At 47.1% G+C, this 18986-nt stretch overlaps 1 protein-coding gene across 2 annotated transcripts in view; it reads left to right on the plus strand.

Moving 5' to 3' along the window:
- Positions 1–11331, plus strand: part of ARID3B (AT-rich interaction domain 3B) — a 47922-nt gene extending 36591 nt beyond the window's left edge. Inside the window, exons 7-10 of one of the 2 annotated variants that reach the window (XR_013347385.1) lie at positions 736–993; positions 3858–3965; positions 5303–5580; positions 7214–11331. Coding sequence is in view for 1 of the 2 variants with exons in the window: in XM_077829128.1 (XP_077685254.1) it covers positions 736–993; positions 3858–3965; positions 5303–5457 (521 nt within the window). In the remaining variant the exon portion in view is untranslated. Of the gene's footprint in view, positions 1–735; positions 994–3857; positions 3966–5302 lie in introns of both variants that reach the window. The other variant, XM_077829128.1, reaches the window with a different exon arrangement.
- Positions 11332–18986: the final 7655 nt, after the last annotated feature.

Raw genomic sequence — 18986 nt, forward strand, 5'->3', positions numbered from 1 at the left:
CCAGCTCCAGGTCTGACTTCCTCTGCTGCCTTAGGCAAGTCACTTAACCTGTCTGCATCCCTAGTTCCCCATCTGTAAAATGGTGGGTAATTCCCAGCAATGTGGTGGAGATTAATTAGCTAATCTTTGTTAGTTGTGTGAAGGTCAAAACTGTGATGGAAGTGCTAAATCCTGTTAGGAAGTGTGAGTGATGCTATTAGAGGTTGTGAAAATAAGCAGCCACCCCATCTTGGGGGCGGATTGGAAATATTCTGGTAAATTTCAGAGGAAAAAAGAAAGGGCAGGGGGTGTCTCATCTGCTCACTTTAGTGCAAGTCTCCGAAGGAGTTTCAGAAGCCCAGATCCTCAAAGGATTCAGGCTCCTGATGTTCATTGGTTTCAGTGGCTATTAGGAGCCTAAATACCTTTGAGGATCTAGGCCAGGCAGACTACACCAAAATGGAGTTAAGATTACTCCAACAAAGAGAGCAAGGAAGGTAATTCTGTTTGAGGAGTAGCAGTTCCATTTGGGAATGATGGCGGGATTTCTGTGCCCTGGAAGCGTGAGCTGATGTTGGTAGAAACAGTCTCGTACAGTGGGAACAGGCCACAGGTGCCATGAAATGGACTAGTAGTGTTTGGTTCCTCAGAGCAGCATTGTTGTCCCATTGTCCCCCTTCCACACTGGGCTTCAAAAGCTAAATGCTTGCACTGGGAAACTCTGTGCGGAGCTTGAGTGACTGATTGCTTTTCTAGGCGATGGCATCCCTCTGACTGTGTCCATGCCAAATCGCATTGCCATGCCAGTGACCTTGGCTAACCAGCAGGCAACTGTAGCAGCAAGGACGGCCACTTTGGAACAGCTGCGGGAGAGGCTGGAGGCTGGAGAGCCGCCGGAGAAGAAACTCTCACGGATGACAGAGGAGGAGCAGCGGCTTGTCCAGCAGGCACTTCAGCGCAACCTGTTCAGTGTGGCACGGCAGATCCCCATGAAGATCAAAATCAATGGCAGGGGTGAGGAGGCTCCCATGCTAAATGAGGGGGGATTTGTGTGCTGGAGTGAGCACCCCAAAGAGAGGAAGTCTTTCTTTAAACCCTGGGTATGTGGGCTTCACCTCAGTGCAGGACTTTAGGCAGTGGCACCCTTGCACTTATGCAACCTATCCCACTCTTTTGGGTGCGCCCACCCAGCCCATCAGCCAGAGTACCTTACCCTGGTCTGTTCTGATTCTAGTGCCAATGTGCTGCCGCAGGGCATGAATTCCCAAACTTCCCTTTGCTGCGCCTGTCTTGGAGACTAAGGTGTGGCACCACCTCTTAGCTTCCCTGTCACTAAAGGCGGCAGCTTTTCATATACAGATTTCAGAAGGCAGCTAGGATGTCATGGGTATACAGTGTGTGGGAAGCCCAGGTCATAGGTGGGGAGTAAGATGGATAGGGATCTGCATTTGTTGCCTGAGGGCCCTACTTATTATCCAGAGCTGAGTCTGGGGTTTTTTAAAGGGTCACGTGACATCTCAGATAAGGTTGGGGCTAGCGATGGTATTGCCAGTAACTGCTTCCAAGGAGAGAGGACCCTTCTTCTCCTTAGTATAGATTAATATGCCACTGCCCTGCTCCCAGCCTCCAGGGAAAAGCCCCTGGCATTCTGTTGGGAGGTGACTGCTCCAAATCATAGCCTCCAGGCCCCTGCAGGCTGAGTTAGAGGTTTGCGTGTAAGCCACACTCATGGCCAGGGGAAACTACCACTGAAAGTACTGGGTAAGTGGAGATTCCATCCTTAAAGGTCACTTGTCAGAATCAATGTAATTTTAATGTGACTTCCAAAGCTGATTAAACAGCACAGCACTTCCACCTATCTGCCCTGGGGGCTGCAGTTAGATGGAGAGTGAAGCCAGCAGTATCTCAGAAGATTTCAGTCCAACAGCTGTTTTCTCTTCTTCAAACGTTTTGATCCATTTAAATTAAAGAGCTCAAGCTCCATCTAATTGCACCTTCTGAGGCAGACACTAGGCCACAAAGGGTTGACGTTGAGTGGGGGAAGGGAAAGGGTTGTTCTGCTGGCCGTTGCACTTTATTCAACAGGAGCAGTGCTGCAGTGTGAAGCTCTGGTTGAGAGAAATACATGTGGCATGAGGTCAGATCTTGGTCCTACTGAAGCTGATGGAAGCGTTGTCACTAGCTTCAGTTGGACCAAGATTTTGCTTCCCTAAGACTATGGACCTACTTAAATTTCACACTTAAACTTCCTTAAAAAGGAACAGTGTGTGAGAGGAAGGGCAAACTTTGTGGTATGCCTTAAATCCTCTCCACCTTGCTAATGTCCTTCCCTTATCTCTCCTCGCACTGCTTCTGGCATTAAGATGCAGTTGTAGCCTCTACACCTAAAAACACGCTGATGAGGCAATGTGGCCTAGTAGATAGACCGCTGGACTGGATTCAAGGGAGATGGTTTCTATTTCTGGCTCTGCCAGAATGACCTTGGGCAAATTCACTTTTTCTTTCTTTGTCTCAGTTTCCCCATCTGTAAAATGGAAATAATTGTACTGACCTCCTTTGTAAAGTGATTTGAAATCTACTGACAAAAAACATTATAGAAAAGCTAGGGATTGTTCCTATTATCTTAAGAACCACTCTTGGGTTAAATACTAGTTATGTCAATAGCAGTCCTTGCTGAGACAGCAGCCATGATATCCCAGAAGGAATGCAACATCAGATGGGAACTGGAAAAACGTGTAAGATTTACACAGAAGATTTTAGTCTGAGGTGTCACCCTTGTGCATTTCCACAGGAAAAGCTCTTCTGTCCTTACTTGGCATTTGCACACTAACACAAAACCAGCACCTCATTGTGAGAGGTCATTGTGATGTGATGCTGCTGCTTCACAAACTCTGAGCAGGATTTTAGGGCCAGGGGATGTCCCACAAAGCCGGGTGATGGGGGAACAATCCCATGTCTTTTTCCACAGATATCACAGAATTGTAATGTATCTAGTTTCTAGTGCAGCAGCTTAAAAAGGGGTCCCCAGGTATGTTCATCAAGGGAGGACAAGGTGTGACCTGTTCTAAAGGTGACCAATGTCTCTTTCTGTCTCTTATTCCTCTCCTGAGTCTGGTATTTCAGAAGATTTTGCTCCCTCAGCTGGCAGGCAGCGGTACTACAGCCTAGCCATTGCTAACTGAGGGTATGTCTACATTGCAATAAAACACAGGCACACACCTGCAGCTGGCCTGTGGCAGCTGACTCAGGCTTGAGCTGCGGGGCTGTACAACTGCAGTGTAGATATTCAGGCTCAGGCGAGAGCCGAGAGAGCAGTGGAGGTTTCAGGATGAAGCTGAATAAAGCTACATGCTACCTATGTATCAAATAATCAGTGGGTTTCTAACCAGTTACCTCTGAAGGGCCAGGGTTGGGATCTGGCAGTGGTCACAAATGAAACAAGTTTAGTATTGTCAAACGTCAGACAGCTCTTCACATTTACAAAAGCCTTTTTCTCCATTCAGCACCCTATGACTCGCTACTCTGGGCGTGAGGGGGTGTACTGACAGAGCTGTATGGGGAAACCTTACGTAACACTTTCCTGCATTCTGCTTTTCTTGAAATCCTGTCATTTAATAGAAGCTGATTGTAAGCAGTCCAGTGTACTTCACGGCCGGCAGGCGGGAGCGATGTGCTTCCAAATTTCAGAGTCCTTCCCCCCACAAAGCAGGCCACCGGTTCATGAGTCGGCCTTGTGGGACTGGGGGGCAGGGAGGGCTTGGTTCAGTTTTCACTGCAGAGGGGAGGTGAAAGAAGGACCCTCTAAGCACTAGATTGTCCCTGGGTAGTGCAGTGGAGACCCAGCGCAACCTAACTCACAACTCTCCTTTTCCCAACAGAAGATAAACCAGATGCTGCGGCGGCGGCGGCAGCGGCATTGCATTTGTCACCCAGCGGCATTGGGAGTATTAACATGTCTGTGGAGATTAACGGCACAATCTATGCTGGTGAGAAAGCAACAGCTGCCCAGAGCAGTGGTGCAGCAGGGGAAAGCAGCTCTTGTTTGAATGCAGGATACTTTTAATGGATATAAATTTGCCAAACACAAAACCCAAAACTTTCGTTGCTTTGAGAGAGCCTTGAGTTGACACAGGAGCTGCTTTTCCACAGTCCTCTGCACCGCTCTGTCAAGATGGCCCCTTCTTATGTTTTTTTTAATATATTTGAGATCCTTCTAAATGCTACTGCTTGGCGATTCCGCCTTTGTGTGTGCTGTTTATAGATATTCTGATCACTTTGCCCAGTTTTCGGATTTGATCTCTGTGTACACTGGTCCTCTGCCTGAGGGTACATCTGCACTTCAGTCAGGAGACGTGATTGCAGCCCGTGTAGACATACCTGAGCTAGATTGGGTCTAGCGAGGCCAAAGCGAGCTTGAGTAACGATATCCGTGAAGCCATGGCAGCCGAGGCTGTGGCTGCTCAAGTGCATACGCAGGGTTCTGGGTGGGTGGGGTTTGCCCATGCAGCCACGCTTTCACTATATTGTTGTTCGAGCTAGCTAGATCAAAGCTAGTTCAGGTCTGTCTACGTGTGCTGCAACCGCATCTCCTGATTGCAGGTTAGACACACCCATAGAGTGAAGTAGTTTTGATTGCAGAGCTTCTGTACAAGCAGCATTTCACTGTAATGCGAGAAAGAACTATCTGGCAAGACATCCTCCCTACCTTCACCCTGAGTGTGGTACCAGGGCTGCCTTTCGTCCCTTGCTGCTATAGGAGATACCGCCAGCCCTGAGTGAAGGGGAACTTTTGGAATCTCTCTCTCCTTGTGCTGAGAAGCAGCTTTAACCAGACTAGCTTCTCTTCACCCCCTTCTGAGGAGTGTCAATTTCTCTTTACATTCCTCACTCCTGCTCAGTTGGGTGGTGATCCCCTCTGAAGGCCACATTTAACACTTCTCTAGGTGGGTGCAGAGTGCTGCATTCCCAGTGGCGTAGCTCAGTGGAACTCAGTTCTAGCGGAGCGAAAGTGTATTGAAAACGGCATCGAAGCTGTTGGGGATTTTCAAGCAAAGCGTCACTCTATCAGCCTTTGTTCTAAGCAAGTTCTGCTGTATTCGTTCCAGTTGCACTGTTGCTGCAGCTTCCTGAACCTGCTTGATTGGATTGGGCTAACTCTCGCTGGTAGAATTCCCTGAGCCCTGTTCTAAAATCTCTGGGGTTGGTAGACTCTTCTCCTCTCCAGCCACGTACATAGGTCTGGGCTAGCCAGTTGCTTCTCCTTAAGCACTATGTTGTTCTGGTGTCCCAGTAACCCGGTTCCAAATCCGTCTCTGTCCTGCAGGAGTTCTGTTTGCCCAGAAGCCCGTCGTCCATCTAATTGCAGGATCCAGCACTCAAAGCACCTGCAGTAGCAGCAGCAGCTCCCACTGCTCTCCTAGCCCAACCTCGTCCAGGGGCACCCCCAGCGCAGAGCCCTCAACCAGCTGGTCTCTCTGATGGATGGGGGAGCGGGCTGTTTCTCTCATTAGCCTCAGGCAGCTTTGCCCTCTCCGTTCAAGGCAGAGAGCAAGCCAGGAAGGAGTCGCACAGATTACCTCATCTCAAGGAACCTGCTCTGCGGTTGGTCAATGGCCAGACAATGAAACCTTCTGTGCTGGCGAGTTTGCATTGCCTGTTTGTCCAGCTTTTTTTATTATTTTTTCAGGTTTGACTGTGTTCCTGCTGGGGGGTTGGGGCGAAGGAAAGGGGGCATGTGGCATTTTTCCATCAGGGATTGTCTCTAGGGGCTGTGGGTTTGCAGATGACTGAGACATCATCATGGCAGGCGGAAGGAGCAAGGAGGTAGTAATTGGGGTGAGGGAAGGGTTCCTGTTCTCTAATCAACAGCTGCGTGGACTTCCCTAATATAACATAGTGTATTGACAATCCTACACCCAGAGCAACTTTGGTCTCTTTTCACCTTGTATTTGTTCCCTCTTGCGGTCGCTTGCAGAGGAGTTGTGCAGGTTGATAGCGAGCAAGTCTCATCTAGTCGTCCATTCTGTCTCCACTGTGTTCAGCCTCCTGATGCTGTCTCCTGTGTGTTAGACTAGGCTGAAGGGCAAATGGTCACTAATGCTGGATTCACAGGAGACTTGCATGACTTCTTCCTGCTTTGGCATCTACCTCTCTAGGGTCCTGGCAGCACACGGAGGACTCTCCCACCTCTGTATCTGATACACCGAGATGGATACGGTCTTTAGTCCAGCTAGTCATCTCCCATGGCCAGTGCAAACCTGGACCCTCCTGTTTTTTCCAGGCCTTTGCCCCGCCTAGTTTTAAATGCCCCACCAACGGCCCTTGCACTGCTTCCCTTGCGGGAGCATTGGACAGGCTAAATAAACTCACCACTGCAGCCTTTATCTTGATAGTCATCCTGACTTTTCTGTTGCTTGATGTCATCCCTTTGCTCCTAGTTCTAGCCCCTTGGCCCTTGATAGAACTGGGTTTGCACCAAATGGTGATTTCGTGCAGCGCTTCCTCTCCTGTGTGTTTCATTAGCCTCTCCATCCTGTCCCCACACAGACACATCAGCTGCGGGCCACTGTCACCCAAAGGAGATACGAGGTGATGCTGGCAATCTGCTGAGCTGTGTGTTTGTGTCTATTCATGTACTACACACTTTTTTCAGTTGGGCTCTTGCCAGGTATCTTGCAGCATACTCCAAATCACAGCCATCATTCACAAGGCTCACCTGGGCTAAAGGGACAGAAGAGCCGGACCTGGGACAGCTCCACATGGGTGCATCCCAGTTGAATGAGGACATGGGCCTCTGGTTGCGGAGAGAGGGAAGAAAATCTCCACCCATTCCCAGTAAATTCCCAATGTGGGGAGCTAGGGCTGCTTTAGTCCATCATTCCTCCTTTGTCAGCCAAGTTAGTTCCTTGGCTCACTTCCATTGACCCAGCTCCTTGCTGTTTCACTCCCCGCACGCAGGCACCCGTGCTGTCCTCTCCCCTCCTGCAGCACATAGGACAGGTTCTTCCCTGCCCTGGTGACGTTCTCACAGTCTGTGGATCTGAGCCTTCCCGCCCCCGCCCTGGTGATGTCTCTTCCATCATGCAGGCCTGAGTCAGGTTCTTTTGAGCAGATGAAATACCTCAGATATGGACTTGTTATTGTGTTACCTCTTCAGGAAGTATTGGCATATCTTAAAGCTTGTTTTTATATGTGTTTTGCTGACTTTGTTTTTAATTTTTATTTTTTATTGTAGCACCAAAGACAACAAAGCTGAGTGAAGGAGCAGGTGGCTTCCCTGTCCTTAGCATAGCCTGGAGACAGTTCCAGCAGCATTGACCCAGGAGCTGGGCATGCGGACAGGGCAATAGAGGAGGACAGATGCAGGTAGAGAAGGAAAAGAGGGCAGTTTTATTTCTCAGGCTGGCTTGAGTTTCAGGATTTCCCCTCAGAGTGAACGGTGGGGTGTCCCCAGTGGGGTTCAGGTGGTCCCAATGTGTGTTACAGAACTCTGTGATCTAGTACTGGGCTTATTTTTAGCAAGTTTTAGTAGAACAGCTTTGAAGATAACAATCCTGTCTACACTATAGATTTTGCTAGGCCTCCTGATGTGTTAAAGTACAGTTCACTCTTCCAGTGTGGGCAGGACCAAACACCTGAATTGTGCTGCAGCTTTGGATTTTACCAGTAGGATTCGGTCACACAGATAAAAATACACCTGAGTCCTGTTTATGCGATGAGACCAAACCATGTTGTGTGCTACCGTATTGTACCCAAATGGTGCATTGTGGTAGCTTTTCATGGAGCAGACAGGACCTAAATACTGGAATGTGTTCTAGGTTCTGCTTTCACTTATGTTGTAAAGGCCTGTGTTACCAAACTCTGCAACCATCCCCATATTTAGGGGGTTGAAATACAATTTGGTAACATAAGTCTAATCGACATTGTAACTCTCTTCACAGGCAAGATGATCAGCTGGCTTGAAATTAGTTTGTTATAGCATGGTCTGTTGGGCTGTCATGTTACCCACTGAAACACGCAGCGTGCAGTGCCCTTTCAGATCTGTCTGTATTTGGAGCAAAGCCGTGCTAGCTCCCACCATGTGTGTGAAAGGTTATTGCTCGCAGGGTTCTAGCACAGTTTCTTTGGGCAGTGGTTTTTCAGAGAGTCCTGCTGCAGACTGTCCCCCTCAGCAATCTATTGGACAGTTTTCAATCATAGTTCTAAGGCAACAGTCCCTGTTAGCAACAGCCACGCATTACATGGTCATAACTAGCCCAGTTCTGCTCTCGGTGTCTAAAGAATCTAAGGGGTTCTCTGCTCTACACAGGCAAGCAGTCAGTGTTGGAGGATGGCCTAACAGTCACCTAGCCATGTTATCACTCAATTGGCTCTTGCCTGTGTAGATGGGACAGAACCATCTTATCAGATTGGTATTACAGCCCTCTGAAGGCAAGGGGCCTGATTCTCCTCTTACTTATCTGGATGTAAATTATGAGTTAACTCAATTGAAGCCAGTATAAAATTAGTTTGAGATGAGAATTCAACCCAGGGGCAACCGAACAGCTTAGTGACATTGTTAGAACACCCAACACCTTGAGGCAAGATCAAACTGCATTAAGAGGTTTGATGGACTGTAATACTAGGATAACTTACCTCAAGTCAGCTTGCCTGCACAGCTGGAAATTAAGCCATTGCACATTTTCCCCTCTCTCCAGCCCATAAGTGTCACAGATGCCTCCCCGTAGTCCGAAAGTGCATTTAAGTAAGAGCTTATAAACTGATCCGAGGTTCTCTGTACTGAAATTGTAAGGTACCACTTTGGGAGCCAGTCTCGGGTCAGGCTGCTGGAGCAAGCTCCGAACTGTGAACAAAGCACCTTCTAACATCAACAGCATTTAACCTCAGTGTGGGGGATGCACACTGGGCCTGAGCCAAAGCCCACTGAAGCTAATCCCTCCAGGGGGAGGGATAGCTCAGTGGTTGGAGCATTGGCTTGCTAAACCCAGGATTGTGAGTTCAGTCCCTGAGGGGGCCATTTAGGGATCGGGGGCAAAAATTGGGGATTGGTCCTGCTTTGAGCAGGGGGTTGGACTAGATGACCTCCTGAGGTCCCTTCCAACCCTGATATTCTATGATTAATAGGGAGTTTTTCCACAGACCTCAGTAGACTTTGGATCAGGCCCATTATAAAAAACTGGAGGTAACTTTATAACAAATTGTTTAAAAGAGTATTTTCCCAATGATAGGTGGCTAATCAATAAATAACCCCAGTGTAACAATCACTGCGGATGGCTCCAAGAGGAAGGGTGTCCTAACTGGCTGGTGAAATGGTAATTTCTCTCCTGGTGAAATATTCCAGGAGAACCATGATGCTCCATCTTTATATCTACTGTGTAACGTATCACAGCTTCAGAAAGGGAGCCCTGTCCCCCAGAAGCAGCAGCAGCAGTGCCTTTGTGGGCACCGGCATGTCCCCTTAGTCCCAGAATTCTCTGCTTCTTTGTGATATGATCCATTACCACTCATGGAAAGAGCATGTACAATAGAACAGGTGACCAGACACTGAACAGTAAAGGCCAGGCTGGAGACTTAGAAGCCCAAGGGCCAGGTCTGATTTGCATATACAAATTTAATGAATGTGCTTTGAATAATTTCAATTTAAAACTAAGTACACCCATCCCTCACAGTCAGTCAGGCTTGATGGTGAATAAGAATCACTTGCTGGTTGAGTTCATCAGCAATAAAACCCTGCAATGGACAAGCTTTTTCCCCAGCTTGATGCTCCAGTGAGAGTGGATCTGAGCCTGTGGTGGCGTTTTAGGCCTCAGGAGGTACCTGCTGTAGGACGCTCCCCTGCCCGTGTGTATTAGTTTATATTATACAGCTTAGCTGGTCTCATTAGCAGACACTGTGACTTCTTTTTAACAGGCAGTCAGATTATTTATAATGCACCTGTCCTGAGGCAGGTTCTGCCTTGGGGCGTCCTCTCTCCTATTGCCTTCAGTGGAAGCTGTATGTACCCACGCATTTGTGGGGACCAGACTTTGGCCCTGATGCATTTGTGAATCTTGCAGACCTCCAAGGCATTTCATTGTCTCAAACTCTGAGATTTTTTTCCAGAGTCGGGGGATCTTTATAATTGTCCTGTTTCTTTTTTGGGGGTGGGGGTGGGGATTATTTCCCAAGGATAGGGCTAGGGAATACCTACTTTTCCTTATGCTTTATTCTCTTGTCCTGGGGAGCAGAGGTTAATATTGGGTGTTTTGCTTGCGTATCACGTGCTACCATTGTGTTTTCTTGCACAGAAAGCTGCTCGAATCACTGAACCGATAAACTGCTTTGACACTACTAGAGTATTAATGTTTATAAGCTTTACACAGCTAGTCTGGAAATAGACAGGAACTAACAGATTGTTTTTTATCAAATTCAGGGAAAGAATAAAGTTGGGACGTGTAACAGATACCTCAGTAAAATAAGCTGCAACAATAAACTATTCTCTCATTAGCTGGCTACAAGGATCAGCCATTCAGACTGTGAATACTAACCCTTTCCCTAGCCTGAGCTTGATACTAGCACTTGGCTTGATGCACATTTTGCTTAGATCCAGATATTCCTGCTGAGCTGCCAGGTTTTAGGGACAGAGGTATAGAAACCAGCAGCAGATACAGGGTGGAGGGCTGGGAGTGGGGGCGTGTCTCCTCAGCTCCAATCCATTTAACTCAGAATGTTGAAGATTGTATGGCACTCAGGGGTTTTGATATTGCAGGAAGGACTGTTCCTGGTGTGAAGTGTTCCGTTTTGCAGTGTGTCTAATCACCTTGAAACTCCAGAGCAATTAGGGTTTCGCAACAAGCAGCTAAAAGGGGCCATCTGGAGGCAAAGGTGCAGTGGGCCAGCAGCAGCAGCCTAGCGCTCTGTTTTCAGAATGAAGTGGGTGCAGACGTGCTGTCTGGTTTCCAAACCAGGTCCACACAGAGAGCCACCTCCTGTCCTCTTACATTCAATACCAGTGTTTTCTGGTAGTACATGAAGATGGAAAGGATGGAGTCCAGCTCAGAAACAAGCCTCAAACTGCACAGGCGGAGCTGTTCGCAATCAGCTCCTGGAACAAATGTGAATGTGTCACATAGTCCTTTGGTTGCTGCGTATGATCTCCAAATGGATTCAAACCAGAAGACATTTTAACTGAACAGCAGCAGCCTTGCTACTAGTTTTGTTACCTATTTAAAAAAAATGTGATAGCCTAGGCAGTGGATAAATACCTCAGACGTCTGCTTCCAACAAGTGTCTGTATATGTTGTTGTTGGGTTTTTCTATCTTACATGTTATCTGAATGTTTATATTCCAATAAACTTCTACCTCTTCATATGATGACCCTGCAAATATGTTTTGTTCCATTGACTGGGCTGGGAATCAAACTTGCCACTCCAGGTTTCTGGACTCAAGCTGACTTTTTAAACACAAATGGAAGATGCAGTAGTTTTATGAGCCACTATGCCTATGACCTTGCAGCTAACAGCCTCCCATTACAGATCTGTGCATGGTAAGGGGCCAGATACCAGTAACAGTTTGTACTTCTATAATGCCTTTCATCAGAGGATCTCCAAGCACTTGGCAGACATTAAGCGTCGGAGCCTTGAGCCAAATGAGTATTATCTGCATTTTACAGATGGCTAAATGAATATGCACAGACAAGGTGACATGCCATAAGCCACACATACATCAGTGTAAAGCCAGGAATAGAACTTGAGTCCTGCCACTCGATTCCCAGCTCTGACCAGTAGACCCACCCCATCCCAGTGTGAGATGGCTCCTTCTGAGAGAGAGAAAGAAGGACATATGCACACAACCACCCACCCACCCCTAACTACCTCCAGCAATATATGCCAAAGCTGTGTATTGGGGTTCTTAGACCTTTTCCTATCCAGTTTTAGAGAATATTAGAGAGCTAAAATGAATTTGGAATGTTTTTTAACATAAAGTGCTAGGAATTTAATCCTGGGTGGATTCCAGGTCCTAGATGTACACTGATGAAAATCATATTATCCCTCTGCACCTGTTAGTGTGGGGGAAGTACCCCCAAAGACTAAAATGGAAGTAAACTAACACTTACAGATATGGATCTGTAAGTGTCAAGGCTGATCCCTGAACCAATCTGCCAAGTTCTTTTTCATTTTCTTTGTCTGATGGTCCCTAGGTTTTGTGAAGGGTTCTTTTATCTCGTTACAGTTCAGGGTTGGAGCTTGTGATATATACGTTTCCATCCAATCCTTTGGGAGATCCTCTTGGTGATGGTCCTTTTGTCTCAGACTCACACACCTATCAGGAGTGATGGGTCTGGTTTTGAAAAGTCTCTGCTGTTGACAGTGGAGTATGTGGATTGAGAGAGGATGCAGCCTTGCCCGTGTCATGATAGTAGGGCACTTGAGGATGAATTGAGCAACATTTTAAAACTACCCCAGTAAATTGAAAATTAACACAAAATTATCCCAATAAATTAATGAACAAAAATTTGTTTTGTTAATTTTTAATTTATTGGGTAACTTTAAATGTGTTTCGCTCATACTCACTTCTGAGTGGAATTTTACGAGATGACTTAAGTGGCATGTTGCTGGGCTACAACTTGACGTTTGCTGTTTCAGAATTGGGCTTTAGTGTGCTGCAGAATTCTGTGATTTCTGGGTATCGTCCTCTACTTCTGTGGCGGGGTTGGGAGGCTTAGATTTGTCAAGTGCTTGGAGATCCTGGGATGATCTGCAAGGTATTCTTAGATCAGCCCTAGAGTCTCCTGGGGGGCAGTGAGCCGGAAAAGTATCAATTTGTGACACATGTAGTGTGGGAACTAGCTGTAGGAGGCAGGAACTGGTTTCCAAATCCCTCCAACTGTACTATTCAGTGATTATAAGAACTTATAATACTTCAGCTATTTTCTGGTTACTCAGGAGACCGCAGAGTTGTTCTTCCAGTTGTTGAACCAGTTTGGCAGTTGGATGGAAACTAGTTCCGATTCCTTCACATCAGAGTTTACCTGTCACCAGTGATGGCCTTGCTTTGGAAGTTGGCTCATTCTGGCACTTGGCACAAATACATAACTTCCATAATAGAAACCAGAGAAGGAAAATACCTCTTGGGTGCCATCTGATCTCCCCTACCCACCCCCCTCTGGTTCAGTTAGGGCAACCAGATGTCTCGATTTTATAGGGACAGTCGCAATATTTGGGGCTTTTTCTTATATAGGCTCCCATTACCCCCCCATCCCTGTCCCGATTTTTCACACTTGCTGTCTGGTCAGCCTAGGTTCAGTGTGGGACTGTTCCTTTCACAAGAAGCCCAGTCCTGCAAAGCAATGAACTCCTTGTATTTAAGCCAATGGGAGTTGAGGGTACTCAGAACACTGCAGAAGGAAGCCCTATCTGGAGTGCTTTTTCTAATCCACTTTTAAATGTCTACCACTAGGTTTCCATTTCCCTTTGGGACACTATTCTACAGGCAAATAGATATTAGAGTTGGGAAATATTTTCCCACCATCCAGCTCAAGTTCCCTCTTGCTCAGTTTCATTTCATTACTCCTAGTTACAACCCTCTTAGACCACTCTGCAGGCTCCCTCCCCCTCCTTGGGAACTTTAGATACAGAATCCATCTTGGAGCAGGCATGCTCCAAGACAGTTCCTGCCATGTGAACCCCGTTGCTGCACTTAGTGGGAAGAGTTGGGTAGCTCTTTCCTGGATCTCCCTCCAGACTCTGAGCATCTGGGCCTAGCAGAAGTTCCAATTGCTTTCAGTTCTCATGTGTTGCCACTAGATGGATGCAATGTCAGCGACCTGCTGTTGAAATATGGGCACTGCTGTGCTTCCTGGTTGGACAAGTGTTACTGAATATGGGAAATGAGGAGAAGGGTGGTGTGACATCCTGCTTAGGACACCCAGAACTATGAGCCACTGTGGTACCCCTCTGCCATAGCCAAGAACGAGAGCTTTGCTGCTTCTAAACTATGTGTCAGTTCTCTGACCTGCCCGCTTGTCAAGACTCTGCCAGTCTGAAACTTGCCTTGCAGGTAACAATCTGTGAACCCCAGTTCCTGAGTTCCCCAGAGATATTTCCCTGCAATATCCAGTTCCATTCACTGGACAATCACAGACATTATGAAGTTTGTTGCCTCCAAAAAGACAGTGCACACACCAGCTGGAGATGCACACTTCACTTCAGTATAATAACAGTGAGACGGTTTGTAGAAAAACTAAGAAAAAGTGTTTTATGAACAAAGAACAGAGATTTAAGTGATACTAAGCAAGAATAAAAGAGGCAGGTCTGGTTACAAACAAAACAAAACACACTTTCTAGTAACTAACACTTTATTTTAGCAAGTTACAACCTTTGCCTAAGCAGTTTTCTTATATGAAGTTACCAACATCCCTGGCCCTTCAGACTAGGGGCTGTTCCCTTTGTCTCCACATTCGTGGGGAACTAAAATGTCATTTTGCCCCCGTTATATTACTCAAGTCTGTTATCTCTTCCTGAAGAGCCAGGAAGGCTTCCTGGGGTGCAGATTTTATCTGCTGATGTGATCATTGAAGGGTTTTCTTCCCCAATTGTTTAGCTTGATGGCTTTGTTTACCTTAGATGTAAATGTACTTTCATTGTCCTCTGCTTTCAATGAAGCCAGTCAGACAGGTAAATAAATCCACATTCCCTTGTCTAGGGGGGACTGACTTTACACACTGCCTCCCAAACACATTTTAAGAATATATTTTCAGCACGCATCTGTAACTCTACACATATCACGCAATGATTTTCAGGACCAGCGTGTCACTGGTTTACCTATGATCCGTTACCCGACACCTTTGAGGTACATGTTATGCCAACAGCGTGTTGGGTCAATGTGTCAGGCCTGAGGTGAGTTACACTATGTGGGGCCCCTCTGGCCGTTGGATAGGACCATCTTAATGGTAATGGAACAAGAAGACCCTTCTTTCTTGCCCTGGCTGATGTCAATGCAACCAATCCACCTCTCTCTCTTTAGCCCAGAAGAATTCTCAAAAAATCTTGCTTCATCGTTGGTAATAGTGAAGTGTGTATGTGAGACAAGGCAGTCTGCTGACCACTTGAAGCAGTGCCCTGCACACACCAGACACCCCTTCAAGCATACTTATAATACTCCTCTCTCATGTCTTTCAGGACAGTCTCATTACAGGGCAGCATCTTGCTGCACCCAAGCTAAATCTCCTGATTTGGATGGTGCAGTGTCAGGCAACTGACCTGTTCCTCGTTTTCCTCAGATCTGCTCCTTTTCCTCCCCTTTTAATTAAGGCAGGATGGATATATTTCAAGAGAAGGGAGGCTCTGTGAGTATTTGGCTGGGGCAGTGGCATTCGCTTTCTGACCTGAGTTGTTGCATAGCATTGCTGTTCGATGTCTGCTGCTCCAAGTGGCGGGTGAAGTGACTGTCAATAGAAGGTTGTCGAGTGTTTTGGGATCTGTGAATGGAAGATGCTATGTAAAGGTCACTCCTCCCCCACCAGTGTTAGGGCAGGTGCACAATGAGCTCAAATTCTGCATCCTTGAACTAAAATTATCTATGTAGGTTCTGATACCAGGCCCATCATAGTGACTGTCAAACCCAAGGGTCTCTGTCAAGGTCTGTAGTATCACAAAACTGTGGGAGAAAAGAAGCATTCGCTCCATTTTACAGCTGGGGAACTGTGGCACAGAGATAGTAAGTGGCTTGCCTGAGATCACACAGGAAACCTGTGTCAGAGCCAAGACTTGAATCTGGATCTCTCCTGAGTTCCAGTCCAGTTGTGGTAAACCCACCGGATGGCTGAAGGGCTCAGACTGCCCATTTATGAGGCTGGGGAAGCATTTGCAGCTTGGTAACTAGTAAAGGCATGAGGATTGTTGGGGAGATGGGCTTCTGGTTCCACCAGTACCCGTTTCAGCAGGAGCCCAAGGTGTCAGTGGATGCTCTGCCCTACCCCAGCCTAGAATGGCTCTCCTGGCTTCATCCCAACAAGCTTTGCCCTCCTGTCCACTCCCACCAAGAATCCTGGCAGAGTTCAGATGGGCTCTGAAGCACCCCGCAGCAAAGTGCTTCAGGCCAGTTTTCCTCTCTCCTGTGCTGGAGACTATCCCTGCAGCTCCCCTGCTGCCCTTAGGACAGAGCAGCCTGTCCTCTCCTGGAATCAGAGGGGAGTAAACAGGTGGAATTTTCCATCTGTTTGCTCAGCTCTGCCAGCCTGGAGCAGTTCCTGGCCTCTGCGTATCAGACAAGCGCAGATTGCCAGAGCTCTCCGCTGCTGCCAGACTCACCTGCTTTCTGCTATCCCAGCCTCTCCAGGCAATGAGCGACTGAAAGCAGAGTCCTCTCTCTTCTTTCCCCCCCTTCCTGCCCTGCACAGGAGTGTCCTTCGGTGGCTTCATTTCGTTCCTTTCAAACTTCGAAAGCTTTGTCTCGTTCACCAACAGAAACTGGTCCAATAAAAGAGATTACCTCTCCCTCCTCCCCTCCCCCCCACTTGTCTCTCCAATATCCTGGGACCAACGTGGTGACAACACTGCATATAGACTTCCCCATGTCAGCCCTGCTGGGGTCACCTCAGGACTCGTCAGTTCTCACCGCTCACCTCAGAAGCCTGAGCGATGAAGCAGGTAAGGCGGACTCGGGAAGCAAGAGTGAACAACCTCCTGTACGAAGGGGTGGCGTTCGGCTGGCTGCAGCCTCTGCATATGAGCAGGGATGATTGCCTGTGCTTGGATCCAAAGTAGGAGCCAGCGTACTGGTGCGGCAGCAGGGTTTGGAGAGGAGCCCATTGGAACCCTAGCTAACCAACATAGAGGAGTCCTAGTATCTTAAAAGAGGCGCTTATTGTTGGCAACTGTAGCTGGGGTGTGGATAGCCATCTAGAAAGCAGAATCTGGCATCCCTGAGAAGACAGGATTAAAGAACTAGGATATTGTAATGTGAAGCTGCTGTGTTGTCTTCAGAGATTATAGATGGGGCTGCTGTATATTATTAAGGATACCTGACATTTTCCATTATAAAACCCTGTTTTGAGTTGCTTATTATTTTGCTAAAGGTTCACCATTTGGGCTGAAATTTTTCATGTTGGGTGTCTGGCTGATTTTCTGTGGGAAATTTCAGTGAAAATGGGTCCGCCATTTCCAAGGATGAGGCTAGGGAAAAATAAGGTGTTTTGCTTTGTTTTTTTATAAAAGCAGGGTTTTGCATGGGTGTAATTTCCTCTGTTAAAAGAACACTATTAAGTCTGAAAAGAAAAGCACTGACAAGTTAGGAAATGCCAAAATTAAGGTTGTCTGTGCAATCTTAATCCAGCCCCCTTGTGCATGTGCATTATCATGCAGTCTTTAATTGCATGACCATATACTGTTTTTCCACAGGACCCCTGCCTCATTTAGTGCACAGGATGGGTACCTCCTTCAGGGATGCGTCAGGGTTATGTAGCGAAGGAGGCTGTTGACTACAAGAACCTGTCTCGTCTGTTGCCCCTGCCGACTTCTGCATAGTGAATGAGGCAGGGGGCTGCAGGAAGAGAAAAGATGGTCTTATGGTTAAGGGAGTTGAATGCTGCCTTGGAGACTGGATTCTGTCCCTGTCTCTGCCACAGAGTTCCTGTGTGATTCTTGGGCAAGTCATTTAAACCATACTTCACAGGTGGTGGTCACTCATTGTGTATTCCTCATTTTCTGGGTACTTGACTTGCTACCCCGGGGTCTGATTTGCAGAAGTGCTGGGCACTCTTGGCCACAGCTGAAGTCTGTGGGACTGTGTGGTGAACATATAAAGTACTATAGAAAGTTAAGGACTCTGAAAATCGGGGCATAGGTGTCTCAAATTGGGCACCCAAAATTAGTGGAAACTTCTGACTTTAATTTCTCTGGGCCTGCATTCCCCATAACAACCGCCCCTCACCTCACAGGGGTGTTGTGAGGCTAAATTAATTGATGTGTGTGAAGCACTCAGGTACTATAGCAATGAATGCCACAGAAAAGCCCATGAGGAAATTAATAATTTTACCTTCAGAGCAGCCTGCAATAAATAGTGGACAATAAATAAGGCCTGGTGCCACACAGGTGCAGTAAGGATAAAACAAAATATTGGAAAGTTGCTCATTCAATTAGCACCGTCCATTCTGGGTACTGAAAGAGGCTGGGGGAAAAAGCGTGTGATCATATATATTATAGATTATTATAATGCACAAGGGGGGGTGGGGAATTAAGGTTGCATAGGCAACCTAAATTCTGCATTTACTAATTTTTGAGGGCTTGACTTTGCAGTCTCAGTCTTGTTTTTCTAAGGTAGTTTGTTGTTTGTGTGTAATGTATACGGTGCAATAGTGCTGCATTACATAGGCCTTTGGATGTTTTGTGGTCTGGGCCCTACTGTGTAAGAAAAGAGCCTAGAAAAAAAGGGCAGTACAAATGCTATACAGGTGACAGGATACAGGCCTGGGACAGCTTGGTTTAGCTCTTCAGAGGAGACAAAGTGGCGGGGAGAACAGGATTGCAATCTTACCATCTCTAGGACTGACAATGTGCCAACTAGCGTCTGGCAGGTTTTTAATCCGAATCAATACTTTCGAGGTTACAATAGAAAGGAAGGGCGTTACAGTAACTCAAGATGCCAGGGCTAGGGTCAGGAGCTGGAGGTGGAACAAAAGTCAGTGTTGTTTAACAGAGCCATTAGTAATAGTCTTTAGCCGCTTTTCCACTGTAGAACTCAATGCACGTTACAGAGCTGGGCTGGACTTCAGTCTCCCTGTTTTACAGATGGGGATATTGAGGTACAGAGGGGTTGAAGCTGGGATTTTCAAAGTATCTAAGGAGAATTAGGTGCCCAACTCCCTCAGGTGCCTTTGAAAATCCCAGCCTAAGGGACTCTTCTGAGGGCACAAAGCGAGTCAGTGTCAGAGCTGGGAACAGAACACAGGTCTGGCGCCCTCTCATCTATACCCTGCAAGCTGTGGGACAAAGGGTTAAAGCAGCAGCTTGCGGGAGATAAGGGAGAGG

The sequence above is a fragment of the Eretmochelys imbricata genome, chromosome 10 (genome assembly GCF_965152235.1).
Source record: "Eretmochelys imbricata isolate rEreImb1 chromosome 10, rEreImb1.hap1, whole genome shotgun sequence".
NCBI lineage: Eukaryota > Metazoa > Chordata > Testudines > Cheloniidae > Eretmochelys > Eretmochelys imbricata.